Source organism: Globicephala melas, chromosome 15, assembly GCF_963455315.2.
Source record: "Globicephala melas chromosome 15, mGloMel1.2, whole genome shotgun sequence".
Taxonomy (NCBI): domain Eukaryota; kingdom Metazoa; phylum Chordata; class Mammalia; order Artiodactyla; family Delphinidae; genus Globicephala; species Globicephala melas.
In genome coordinates, this window is record NC_083328.1 from 21,658,954 (window position 1) to 21,671,592 (window position 12,639).

The 12,639-nt window shown below is 43.4% G+C and overlaps 1 protein-coding gene across 1 annotated transcript in view; it reads right to left on the reverse strand.

Annotated features, from left to right (window-relative positions):
* The window catches only part of UQCRC2 (ubiquinol-cytochrome c reductase core protein 2), a 31,478-nt gene extending 30,233 nt beyond the window's left edge, over positions 1 to 1,245 (reverse strand). Inside the window, exon 1 of the mRNA XM_030871448.2 lies at positions 1,101 to 1,245. Coding sequence (XP_030727308.1) covers positions 1,101 to 1,133 — 33 coding nt within the window. The 5' untranslated portion in view covers positions 1,134 to 1,245. The remainder of the gene's footprint in view (positions 1 to 1,100) is intronic.
* Positions 1,246 to 12,639: the final 11,394 nt, after the last annotated feature.

The window sequence follows — 12,639 nt, forward strand, 5'->3', positions numbered from 1 at the left end:
TGACACTTTGGGCTGGAAAATTCTTTATTGTGGGTGGCTTTGTGCACCGTAGGATGTTCAGCAGTAGCACTTCCCCCCAGGCTGTTACAACCAAAAATGTCTCTAGATACATTGCCAACTGTCCCCTGGGGGGCAAAATTGGCCCCGCTGAACTTTTTTTTTTTTTTTTTTTTTTTTTTGCGGTACGCGGGCCTCTCACTGTTGTGGCCTCTCCCGCTGCGGAGCACAGGCTCCGGACGCGCAGGGTCAGCGGCCATGGCTCAAGGGCCCAGCCTCTCCGCGGCATGTGGGATCCTCCCGGACCGGGGCACGAACCCGCGTTCCCTGCATCGGCAAGCGGACTCCCAACCACTGCGCCACCAGGTAAGCCCTTCGCTGAACTTTAAATCTCAGAGACTGAGACTGTCCCCCCTTGACAACCACCGGTTCACACTGATATAACACTGACCCTAGAGGAGTTTTCCCCAAGCGACAGCTGTGTTTCACTCGGGCTTGAAGGAGTCTTAAGAAGCTCTAGAGGGCACGCCAAGAAACCCTCCTGGATAAACTCTAACAAGAGATCAAGAAAAGCACACTTTATACAGCCAGGACACCACAGTAACAATCAAGTTCCAGGCACAGTGAAAAAAGCTATAAAGGAATTAACTCATTTCTTCTTTATGATTTTACTCATAAGCCCACTTAACCGTTGGGGAAGCTGATGCTCCGTGATACGCCAAGAAGAGGCTGCAGTTGATAGGTTAGGGATGGGGGACTAGGTCTACGCCGGCCTCCTGCGGCCCAGATCTCGCGGTCTCCTTCTGCACACCAAGCGCAGCAGTGACCTTCAAAGGTGTCTCCACCCGAGTCGCTTCACCTCCGCTCTTAAGCCCTCCCCCTCTCTTCAGGTTTTCCAGCATTAAGTCTTCTCTGTTCAAAGCACGAGCTGGCCTTCCAACGCCCAATCCACCCAGCCTGCAGCCCACTTGGCCGGCAGGATTCACCTGAAGGGCAGAACAAAACCCAAGGCCCCGGGAGCCCAAACCAGGCACCTCCAGTCCGTATGACCTTCCTGACAATCTGCTCCCCCACCCTGCCCCAAGCCCGCCAGCTGTACTCACCGAAAGGGACCCAGCTCTGGCTATTAGCCTCATGGCTCAAGATTGCTCTGAGCCGCGGTCACAGCCGCCTTAGAGTAAAGCAAGATGGCGGCGGACGGCGGGAGCGGCCCAGACTGCCCCGCGGCACTCTTTCCCACGCCTCCTACGTGAGGGGACTCTCTATACGACCAACCGCACTCTACTGCTCCTTGGAGGATGTTGGAACAGTCCAACTCCTCCAAGACGCAGGATAGGGAGACGCATAATTTCGTAACGCAGTTTTCAGAAGATAATTTAGATGATTTAAGTTACCGCTTTTTGAGTTCTCTTCCTGGCCAGGATATCCGCTTTTTAATCCTCTTCTGACTACGTCTGCGACAGCCCATCGCAATCCCCCCCCTCCACTTTGGATTCTTCCGATCCGGGCTGTCCAATGAAAGAGCCCCGGTTCGCCGGATCCCATCCGCGGCCTCTGGGCTCCAGTCTTCTGAACTTCAGGACTTCCTGCACTGTGGAAGCTGGCGGCTGTAGGAGACTCTTCCATATCTGACCTTCTACAGAGACATAGGCCTTGAAGCCGGGTATGATCGCCTCTTGCTTGGTGAGGTCCTCACTAGCTCATTAGCTCCATAGGAACGGAGCCCTTGTCCAATGAATTCGCCGCTCTAACTCGCAGACCAGGCTTGGGACACACATAGGTGAGACCGAAACTTAGGAAATGCTTACGACTCAGGTCTCTGGTCTGATGGAGTTTATATTCTAGGCTGAGATTACGTAGAAAATAAAAACTGAAATATAGTTTTGTCTTAGAAAAATTAAAATGTTTTGAATAGTAGTGGTGTGTGTGTGAGAGACTTCTGATCTGAAGCCTGCATATGGAGAGTCACGTGACAGCTTTTGTGGGAAGAAAATTACATGCTGTCTTCAACGAGTGTTAGCTAATAAGTTGCCTGTGCCAGACACTATACTAAAGATTAAGGCACGGTCCCTCCCCTTCAGTGAAGTATAATCTCGTACCTTGCAACGTTGCGTGGTTGGGAAACCAACATTAATGTCATTTAGGGGTTTGTTAGAAATGCAGAATCTTCAGATTACATAATGGATCAAAATCTGAGTTTTACAAGGTCCCGAGGTGATTCGTATGCACATTAAAATTTCATAAGGACTGGTTTTAGGCGTTACAGAGCATAGACAAAATTTATGCCCTCGGCCTGTGTCCGAATTTCTTCACACTTACAAGTGGTTCTCTAACAGGAGATTCCAGGTGACATCTAAGACCCGGTCATTAAGAATCCGGCAGGAGTTCCCTGGTGGCCTAGTGGTTAAGATTCTGCGCTGTCATGGGTTCAATCCTTGGTCAGGAACAGAGATCCCGCAAGCCACGGGTGGTGTGGCCAAAATATATTAAAACAAACAAACAGATCTTAAGACTCTGGCACAAAACTGTGGTAGATTTACATAGTGGTGCATGAGATGATTTAAAGTGGGTACATAAATGAACATTGTTCTACTTTAATAGTTATATATTTATTTTGAATATTTATTATGGCAAGCAATGGTGGTAATGAGTTTCCTCTTGACATATGTTTGTAAAAGAATAAAAGGTTAGTTTGAACAACATTAAGTAAATTAACTACAGGTGATATGAAGATAAGGCAAAGATCATGAAGGTGTTATAATGAGTGAAGTTTGAGAAACATTTTGCTGATCAAGTCACCCACCTGCTTAAACTTTTTCAATGATTTCCCATGTTTTTCAGGATAAAGTTCAAATTGATTAACATGGCATACAAATCTCTGTCTCCAGTACTTTTCTTTATTTTTTAATCCCACCACTCTCCCCCACTTTCCCCCCCTTGTTGTCCATTCGTTTGTTCTCTACATCTGTGTCTTTATTTCTGCCTTGCAAACCGGTTCATCTGTACCATTTTTCTAGATTCCACATATGTGTGTTTAATATATGATATTTGTTTTTCTCTTTCTGACTTACTTCACTCTGTATGACAGTCTCTAGGTCCATCCACATCTCTATAAATCACCCAATTTCGTTCCTTTTTATGGCTGAGTAATATTCCATTGTATATATGGACCACTTCTTCTTTATCCATTCGTCTGTCAATGGGAAATTAGGTTGCTTCTATACCCTGGTTATTGTAAATAGTGCTGCAGTGAACATTGGGGTGCATGTGTCTTTTTGAATTATGGTTTTCTCTGGGTTATGCCCTGTAGTAGGATTGCTGGATCATATGGTAATTCTAGTTTTAGTTTTTTAAGGAACCTCCATACTGTTATCCATAGTGGCTATATCAATTCACATTCCCACAAACAGTTCAAGAGGGTTCCCTTTTCTCCACACCCTCTCCAGCATTTGTTGTTTATAGATTTTCTGATGATGCCCATTCTAACCTGTGTGAGGTGATACCTCATGTAGTCTTGATTTGCATTTCTCTAATAATGAGTGATGTTGAGCAGCTTTTCATGTGCCTCTTTGCCACCTGTATGTCTTCTTTGGAGAGATGTCTATTTAGATCTTCTGCCCATTTTTTGATTGGGTTGTTTGTGTTTTTAACATTGAGCTGCATGAGCTGTTTATATATTTTGGAGATTAATCCTTTGTCTGTTGACTCATTTGCAAATATTTTCTCCCATTGTGAGGTTTGTCTTTTCATCTTGTTTATAGTTTCCTTTGCTGTGCAAAAGCTTTTAAGTTTCATTCGGTCCCATTTGTTTATTTTTGTTTTTATTTCCATTACTCTAGGAGGTGGGTCAAAAAAGATCTTGCTGTGATTTATGTCAAAGAGTGTTCTGCCTATGTTTTTCTCGAAGAGTTTTATAGTGTCCGGTCTTACATTTAGGTCTCTAATACATTTTGAGTTTCTTTTTGTGTATGGTGTTAGGGAGTGTTCTAATTTCATTCTTTTACATGTAGCTGTCCAGTTTTCCCAGGACCACTTATTGAAGAGACTGTCTTTTCTCCATTGTATATCCTGGCCTCCTTTGTTAAAGATTAGTTGACCATAGTTGTGTGGGTTTATCTCTGGGCTTTCTATCCTGTTCCTTTGATCTATATTTCTGTTTTTTGTCAGGACCACATTGTCTTGATTGCTGTAGCTTTGTAGTATAGTCTGAAGTCAGGGAGTCTGATTCCTCCAGCTCCGTTTTTTTCCCTCAAGATTGCCTTTTGCTATTCAGGGTCTTTTGTGTCTCCATACAAATTTTAAGATTTTTTGTTCTAGTTCTGTAAAAAATGCCATTGGTAGTTTGATAGGGATTGCATTCAATCTGTAGATTGTTTTGGGTAGTATAGTCATTTTCAAAATATTGATTCTTCCAATCCAAGAACATGGTATATCTCTCCATCTGTTTGTGTCATCTTTGATTTCTTTCATCACTGTCTTATAGTTTTCTGAGTACAGGTCTTTTACGTCCTTAGGTAGGTTTATTCCTAGGTATTTTATTCTTTTTGTTGCAATGGTGAATGGGAGTGTTTCCTTAATTTCTCTTTCAGATTTTTCATCATTAGTGTATAGGACTGCAAGAGATTTCTGTACATTAACTTTATATCCTGCAACTTTACTAAATTCATTCATTAGCTCTAGCAGTTTTTTGGTGACATCATTAAGATTCTCTATGTATAGTATCATGTCATCTACAAAAAGTGACAGTTGTACTTCTTCTTTACCAATTTGTATTCCTTTTGTTTCTTTTTCTTCTCTGATTGCCATGGCTAGGACTTCCAAAACTGCTGAATAATAGTGGCGAGAGTGGACATCCTTGTCTTGTTCCTAATCTTAGTGGAAATCCTTTCAGTTTTTCACCTTTGAGAATGATGTTTGCTGTGGGCTTGTCGTATATGGCCTTCATTATGTTGAGTTAGGTTCCCTCTATGCCCATTTTCTGGAGAGTTTTTATCATAACTGGGTGTTGAATTTTGTCAAAAGCTTTTTCTGCATCTATGAGATGATCATATGGTTTTTATTATGCAATTTGTTAATATGGTGTATCACACTGATTGATTCGCATATATTGAAGAATCCTTACATCCCTGGGATAAATCCCACTTGATCATGGTATATGATCCTTTTAATGTGTTGTTGGATTCTGTTTGCTAGTATTTTGTTGAGGATTTTTGCATCCATATTAATCAGTGATATTGGTCTGTAATTTTCTTCTTTTGTAGTATGTCTGTCTGGTTTTGGTATCAGGGTGATGGTGGCCTTGTAGAATGAGTTTGGGAGTGTTCCTTCCTCTGCAGTTTTTTAGAAGAGTTTGAGAAGGATGGCTGTTAGCTCTTCTCTAAATGATATAATTCACCTGTGAAGCCATCTGGTCCTGGACTTTCGTTTATTGGAAGATTTTTAATTACAGTTTCAATTTTATTACTTGTGATTGGTCTGTTCATATTTTCTATTTCATCCTTGTTCAGTCTTGGAAGGTTATACCTTTCTAAGAATTTGTCCATTTCTTCCAGGTTGTCCATTTTATTGGCATATAGTTGCTTGTAGTAGTGTCTTAGGATGCTTTGTATTTCTGCAGTGTCTGTTGTAACTTCTCCTTTTTCATTTCTTATTTTGTTGATTTGAGTCCTCTCCCTCTTTCTTGATGAGTGTGGCTAAAGGTTTATCAATTTTGTTTATCTTCTCAAAGAACCAGCTTTTAGTTTTATTGATCTTTGCTGTTGTTTTCTTTGTTTCTATTTCATTTATTTCTGCTCTGATCTTTATGATTTCCTTCCTTCTACTAACCTTGGGTTTTTTTTGTTGTTGTTCTTCTTCTCTCTCTAATTGCTTTAGGTGTAAGGTTAGGTTGTTTATTTGAGATTTTTCTTGTTTCTTGAGGTAGGATTATATTGCTATAAACTTCCCTCTTAGAACTGCTTTTGCTGCATCCCATAGGTTTTGGGTCATCGTGCTTTCATTGTCATTTGTTTCTAGGTGTATTTTGATTTCATTTTTGATTTCTTCAGTGATTCCTTGGTTCCCTAGTAGCATATTGTCTAGCCTCCATGTGTTTGTATATTTTACAGTTTTTTTCCTGTAATTGATATCTAGTCTCATAGCGTTGTGGTCAGAAAAGATGCCTGATATGATTTCAATTTTCTTAAATTTACTGAGGCTTGATTTGTGACCCAAGATGTGATCTATCCTGGAGAATGTTCTGTGTGCACTTGAGAAGAATTTCTATTCTGTTGTTTTTAGATGGAATGTCTTATAAATATTGATTAAGTCCATCTGGTCTAATGTGTCATTTAAAGCTTGTGTTTCCTGGGGCTTCCCTGGTGGCACAGTGGTTAAGAATCTGCCTGCCAGTGCAGGGGACACAGGTTCGAGCCTTAGTCCGGGAAGATCCCACATGCCACGGAGCAACTAAGCCCATGCGCCACAACTACTGAGCCTGCACTGTAGAACCCATGTGCCACACTACTGAAGCCATGCACCTTAGAGCCCGTGCTCCGCAACAAGAGAAGCCACTGCAATGAGACACCTGCGCACTGCACGGAAGAGTGACCCCACTCGCCCCAACTAGAGAAAGCATGCGGGCAGCAACGAAGACCCAATATAGCCAAAAAATAAATAAATAAAGTTAAATTTAAAAAAAAAAAGCTTGTGTTTCATTATTTATTTTCTGTTTGGATGATCAGTCCATTGATGAAAGTGGGGTGTTAAATTCCCCTAGTATTATTGTGTTACTGTAGATTTCCCCTTTTATGGCTGTTAGCATTTGCCTTACGTATTGAAGTGCTCCTATGTTGGGTGCGTAGATATTTACAATTGTCATATCTTCTTGGATTGATCCCTTGATCATTGTGTAGTGTCCTTCCTTGTGTCTTGTAATAGTCTTTATTTTAAAGTCTGTATTGTCCTGTATGAGTATTGCTACTGCAGCTTTCTTTTGATTTCCATTTGCATGAGATATATTTTTCCATTCCCTTACTTTCGGTCTGTATGTGTCCCTAGGTTTGAAGTGGGACTCTTGTAGACAGCATACATATAGGTGTTGTTTTTGTATCCATTCATCCAGTCTGTGTCTTTGGTTGTATTGTTTAATCCATTTACATTTAAGGGAATTATTGATATGTATGTTCCTATTACCATTCTCTTAACTGTTTGGGGTTTCTTTTTGTAGGTCTTTTTCTTCTCTTGTGTTTCCTGCCTGGAGAAGTTTCTTTAGCATTTGTTGTACAGCTGGTTTGGTGGTGCTGAATTCTCTTAACTTTTGCTTGTTGGTAAAGCTTTTGATTTCTTCATCAAATCTGAATGAGATCCTTGCCGGGTTGAATAATCTTGGTTGTAGATTTTTCCCTTTCAACACTTTAAATATATCCTGTCATTCCCTCCCGACCTGCAGAGTTTCTGCCGAAAAATCAGCTGATAACCTTATTGGGATTCCCTTGTATGTCATTTGTTGCTTTTCCCTTGCTGCTTTTAATATTTTTTCTTTGACTTTAATTTTGGTTAGTTTGATTAATATGTATCTTGGTGTGTTTCTCCTAGGGTTATCCTGTATGGGACTCTCTGTGCTTCCTAAATTTGGGTGACTATTTCCTTTCCCATGTTAGGGCTGTTTTTGACTATAATCTTTTCAAATATTTTCTCAGACCCTTTCTCTTTCTATTCTTCTTCTGGGACCCCTATAGTTTGAAAGTTGGTGCATTAACTGTTTCCCAGAAGTCTCTGAGACAGTCATTTCTTTTCATTCTTTTTTCTTTATTCTGTTCCTTGGCAGTTATTTCCACCATTCTGTCCTCCAGCTCACTTATTCATTCTTCTGCCTCAGTTATTCTGCTATTGATTACTTCTAGTGTATTTTTCATTTCAGTTATTGTGTTGTTCCTCACCATTTGTTTGTTCTTTAGTTCTATGTCCTTGTGAAACATTTCTTATATTTTCTCAATCCGTGCCTCCATTCTCTTTCCGAGACTGTGGATCATCTTTACCATCATCACTCTGAATTCTTTTTCAGGTAGATTGCCTATTTCCTCTTCATTTATTTGGTCTAATAGGTTTTTACCTTGCTCCTTCATCTGTAACACGTTTCTCTGTCATCTCGTTTTTGTTGATGGGTGGGGCTGTGTTCCTGTCTTGCTGGTTGTTTGATCCCAGGCGTCTCGTTTTTGTTGATGGGTGGGGCTGTGTTCCTGTCTTGCTGGTTGTTTGATCCCAGGCATCCAGCACTGGAGCTTGCAGCAGTTGGGTGGAGCTGGATCTTGGTGCCGAGATGAGGACCTCTGGGAGAGCTCACACCAGTTAATATTTCCTCGGGCCTGAAGTTCTCTGGTAGTCCAGTGGCTCAGACTCGGTGCTCCCACCACAGGGGCTCAGGCCTGACCCCCGGCCTGGGAACCAAGACCCCACAAGCAACAAGGTGTGGCAAAAAACAAACAAACAAACAGAAAAACCCTAAAATAGACAAAGCCCAAGGCAAATAATAAAAACAAAACCAACCAAACAAAAAAAAGAAAACACAAAACCTGAGACAAATAACAAAAACAAATCCAAGCAAACAAAAAGCAAACCAACAACAACAAAACAACATGGTTAGGAAAAAACAAAACACCCAAACAAGAAGGCCCCCAAACCATAACCAGTAATAGAAATGAAACTAAACAGAAAACAAACAATAATACAAAATAAAAAAACAAACTAAAAGAAAAGCTAAGAGAAAAGACAAACACTAAAATGACAAAAACAAACAAACAAAAGATAAAAAAGCAAAAAAATAACAAAATGAAAGAAAACAACACAAAAATATCAAAAGAACAAACCACCACCACCGAGAAAACAAAAAACAGACAACAAGTGGAAAAGAGCAGAACAATAACAGAATAAAAAATAAAATAAGAAAAATAAAAAATATATTAGAAAAAAATAAAAATGAAGCAATGACAAAACGAAAGAGGATAGCAACAAAAAATAAAATAAAATTGAAAAAATGAAAAATTCCCTGGTGCCTCTGCTATCAGTGTCCTTGCACCTACAGTGAGCTACATCCAATCCCCGCCTCCCCAGGAGGCCCTCCGAGACCTCTAGGTAGGTCTCTGGACCTGCTGTGTCAGCCCCACCTCTGCATGTGTTCCTTTTACCAGCATCTGCTCCTGAACCTGGCCTGGAGCACACATGCTCGTGTAGGCCAGGTGGGCGCAGGCTTCCACAGGTGTGTCCACAGGGGCCGGGACAGCCAGAGGAGGCTTTGGAGGGTGGTGGCACTTGGCCCGCCTGGACCCATGTGGCCGGAGGAGGCTTTGTCAGGGGCGGCCCATGGGCCACCACAGAGGCTTGGACTGGGGAGGGCTGGTGCTCGGGTCCGTTGGGACCACGGGACCCTCACAGGCTTTGGCGGACGCGGGGCTCAGGCCCGGGACCTGTGCAGCCATACTAAAATTCCTAATATGCTTGAGGCAGGAACAGACGGATGTCAGGAGTTTGGGTCTGGGAATAGTGCTCTGTGGATGGATTGTGCTCTCTCAGCTCCTTGGATTGTGGCCTTAGCCTTAAACCTTGGGGTTATAGTGCTAGCAAGAAGGGCTCCTTTAACAAGAAGGATGATTGAGAGCCACCAGTGTGGGGACTGGAGACAGGAAGGGAGCTTGGCCTATAGGGTCGAAGATGGGGGGTTCCTTGCATGTAGCGGGGAACCAAGCTTAGGCAATTGCAGGTAGAGAATGTCAAGGAGGGTGGGGTGGGGTGGGTATGGGAAGAAGAAACGGAAGGGAGCGGGAGCCAGGCTTTCTAGGTGGCGTCTTGCACATGCACCTCAGGGTGGCAGTGTTGCACAACTGTGCTGATTTTCTGTAGCTGTTTCTGCAGGATCCTTAGGGCCTCACTGCAGCCTGCTCACGGTAAGAACCTGTCTGTTAGATCTAGCCTGATGGCTGTTTTTCATTTGTTTGTTTGTTTTATTTTATTTTTTCCCAGAATTTGAGGGGAAGCAGGCCCATCCTGTGTACTCTTTCCCTGAGTGAAAAGCAAGGCAAATCCCCATGTAAGAAGGCTTCTGCAAACCTGTCGCAGTCTAACTGAGGTGGCAGAGCCAGATCCTCCCTGTAGCGTTGTGTGTCTAAGTTGAATGCGTACCTGAATCACTTGGAAGTACGGTTAGCAGGTGGGTTCTAATTCCATGTGTAGGTCTTGGTGGGGTACAAGCTCTCTGGTGATGTTGCTGTTTCAGCAGCACACTTAGAGCCATGCTCTGAAGCTCTGCAGAGCCTCCTGTTCTGCTCATTCCCCCACCTTCTCTGTGAAGGGGCAAGTGATTTGGTATAAAGCTTTCTGTGTAGACAATTTGAGCCAGGAGCTAAGAAAAAGGTCACTCACAGAAGGCTGGGTCTTGCATATGGGTTTTTGTTCTAATTAGCATAGGCCCAGTGAACATTGGGTATTGATCTGCTTGTTCTTTTTTCAGTCTTGTGATGCTTAGAGGTTTGGGCAGAAAATGGTGATTGTTTCAGATTGAGGGCCACTGAGGAGCCTAAGCCATTGAGCAGCTAGGAACAAAAACATCCTGGAGGGCTTCCCTGGTGGCGCAGTGGTTGAGAGTCCGCCTGCCGATGCAGGGGACACGGGTTTGTGCCTCGGTCCGGGAAGATCCCAGATGCCGCGGAGCGGCTGGGCCCGTGAGCCATGGCTGCTGAGCCTGTGCGTCCAGAGCCTGTGCTCCGCAACGGGAGAGGCCACAACAGTGAGAGGCCCGTATACTGCAAAAAACAAACAAACAAACAAAAACATCCTGGAGATCACTGTTGACACTAATGTGTGCTCACTGTGGGCTTCTGCTGTTAGGTGATGAGCTGTGTCCTGTTGTCCGTACTTTATAGATGGGGATGCTTAGGTACAAACTGTCCTTAAGTCTCATAACTCGTGAGTGAAGTGGAGCAGGGATTTGAATCTATCCTTTGGCTGCAGAAGTTGTGTCCTTAACCAGTATGCTGTGGCTGGTAGAACTCTGAGCCTCGCCCTTCCTCCCCCTCCAATAAAAAGGAAAAATAAAGCCCCCAAGAAGTCTTTCAACTTAGTGGAGCTGTTTCCTAGAACCATACCTTTTGCCTCAGGCCTGCCCTGGTTTTTGTAGCTGCTCTGTTTGAGCATCTGCTGTGCAGGGAAGTGTTAGTTATGGCTCCATCTCATGAGAAGCACTGGGTTCCTGTGAAGTTTTTGAAGAAATCCTCTGTCAGACACTAGACATACACAGGAACTGCTGTTTATTATTTTCACATGCAAGGCACTGTACAGAGGTTGAAAATATGTCTTTTTATGGGGCTTGCTCTAATGGGAGGGTCTTGTGTGAAAATAGACGTGACAATATGGTTTGCTCTCCCACAGGGACAGTAGGTGAAAATGCCACTGGAGACCAGAGGAAGGCCACCTGTGGGCATGCTAGGACAGATGGGTTTCAAGGTGTCCAGAGTTAAGGGACCAATGTGTGCTAGGGCATGGGGTGTCAGTAGTGTTGGGATCCAGGGGTAGGTGAAAAGGAAGGTAGGAGAGTTTGGATGGATCATTCAGGATCAGGCTGGAAGAGGGGCTTAGGTGTCCTAGTGTTAGAAGGGAGTCCATGTCCATCATCAGTTTTGATCACTCAGGACCTTGAAGGTGGTTGACCAGAAGCAGGGAGATCAGGAAGCCTGTTGTGGGTAAGACATGAAGGCATAAGCCAGATGGGGGTAGCGAAGTTGAAACGGAAGGTGTTTGGATATAAGCTGGAAGACTGACTAAATCTGGGCTTTCTGGAACAGGCTAGGATTTCTTATTTTCTGGTTAGGCTGCTGCTGTTGCCATATGTCGAGATACAGGGGTAGTAAAAGGAAGACAACTTCAGTTTGGGAAATGGTAAGGTCCTTGCAGAACGTAAGTGAACAAACACATCTCAGGGATTGAATAAGGCTTGGTTTATAAGATTTAAGAAGACTTGGTAGAAAAGGGCTGAGGGTGAAATGGGGAACATCAGCATTTATTTTATGGAGTGGCTGACTAAAGAAGATAAGCCCAGGGGATCCTCAGTATTGGGGCTGGATCCCGATTTGGGGGAAGCTCAGCTTTCCTCCTGGAGTCCTAAATGGCATTAGGAGCAGTCCCATGTGACTGTGTAGCCTTGACAGTGGTCATTAGCTTAGCTTCTTGGTAGCTTCCTCCTACAGCAAATTACTTGTTCTCTCCTGTTGCTCTGGTGATCTGGTCATCAGAATAGGGAAATGTTACACAGACTGTGTGTGTTTGTGTGTGTGTGTGTGTGTGTGTGTGTGTGTGTGTGTGTGTGTGTGTGTGGAGGGAAGCGGGGAATAAAAACTACATTTGCTAATTCTTGTGTTTAGGGAGGGTATTCCAAGTGAAGCCTTCATACAGCTTTGTTCATTCTGCACTGGTGTATCATTGTGAATGGTACACCTGGCACCCTCATACCTGGATCCCTGAGTCTGATGATCTGACTCCTAAGGATAGGATAACTGGCCTCCTTGGGGCCTGCCTGTTGCTTTGCATCCGCCCCTTCTAAGCCAGAAAGAATTTGGGTGCAAAATGTACTCAGGAAGTGGTCCTAGGATCCTGGTTCCCTAACAGCCTCTGGAA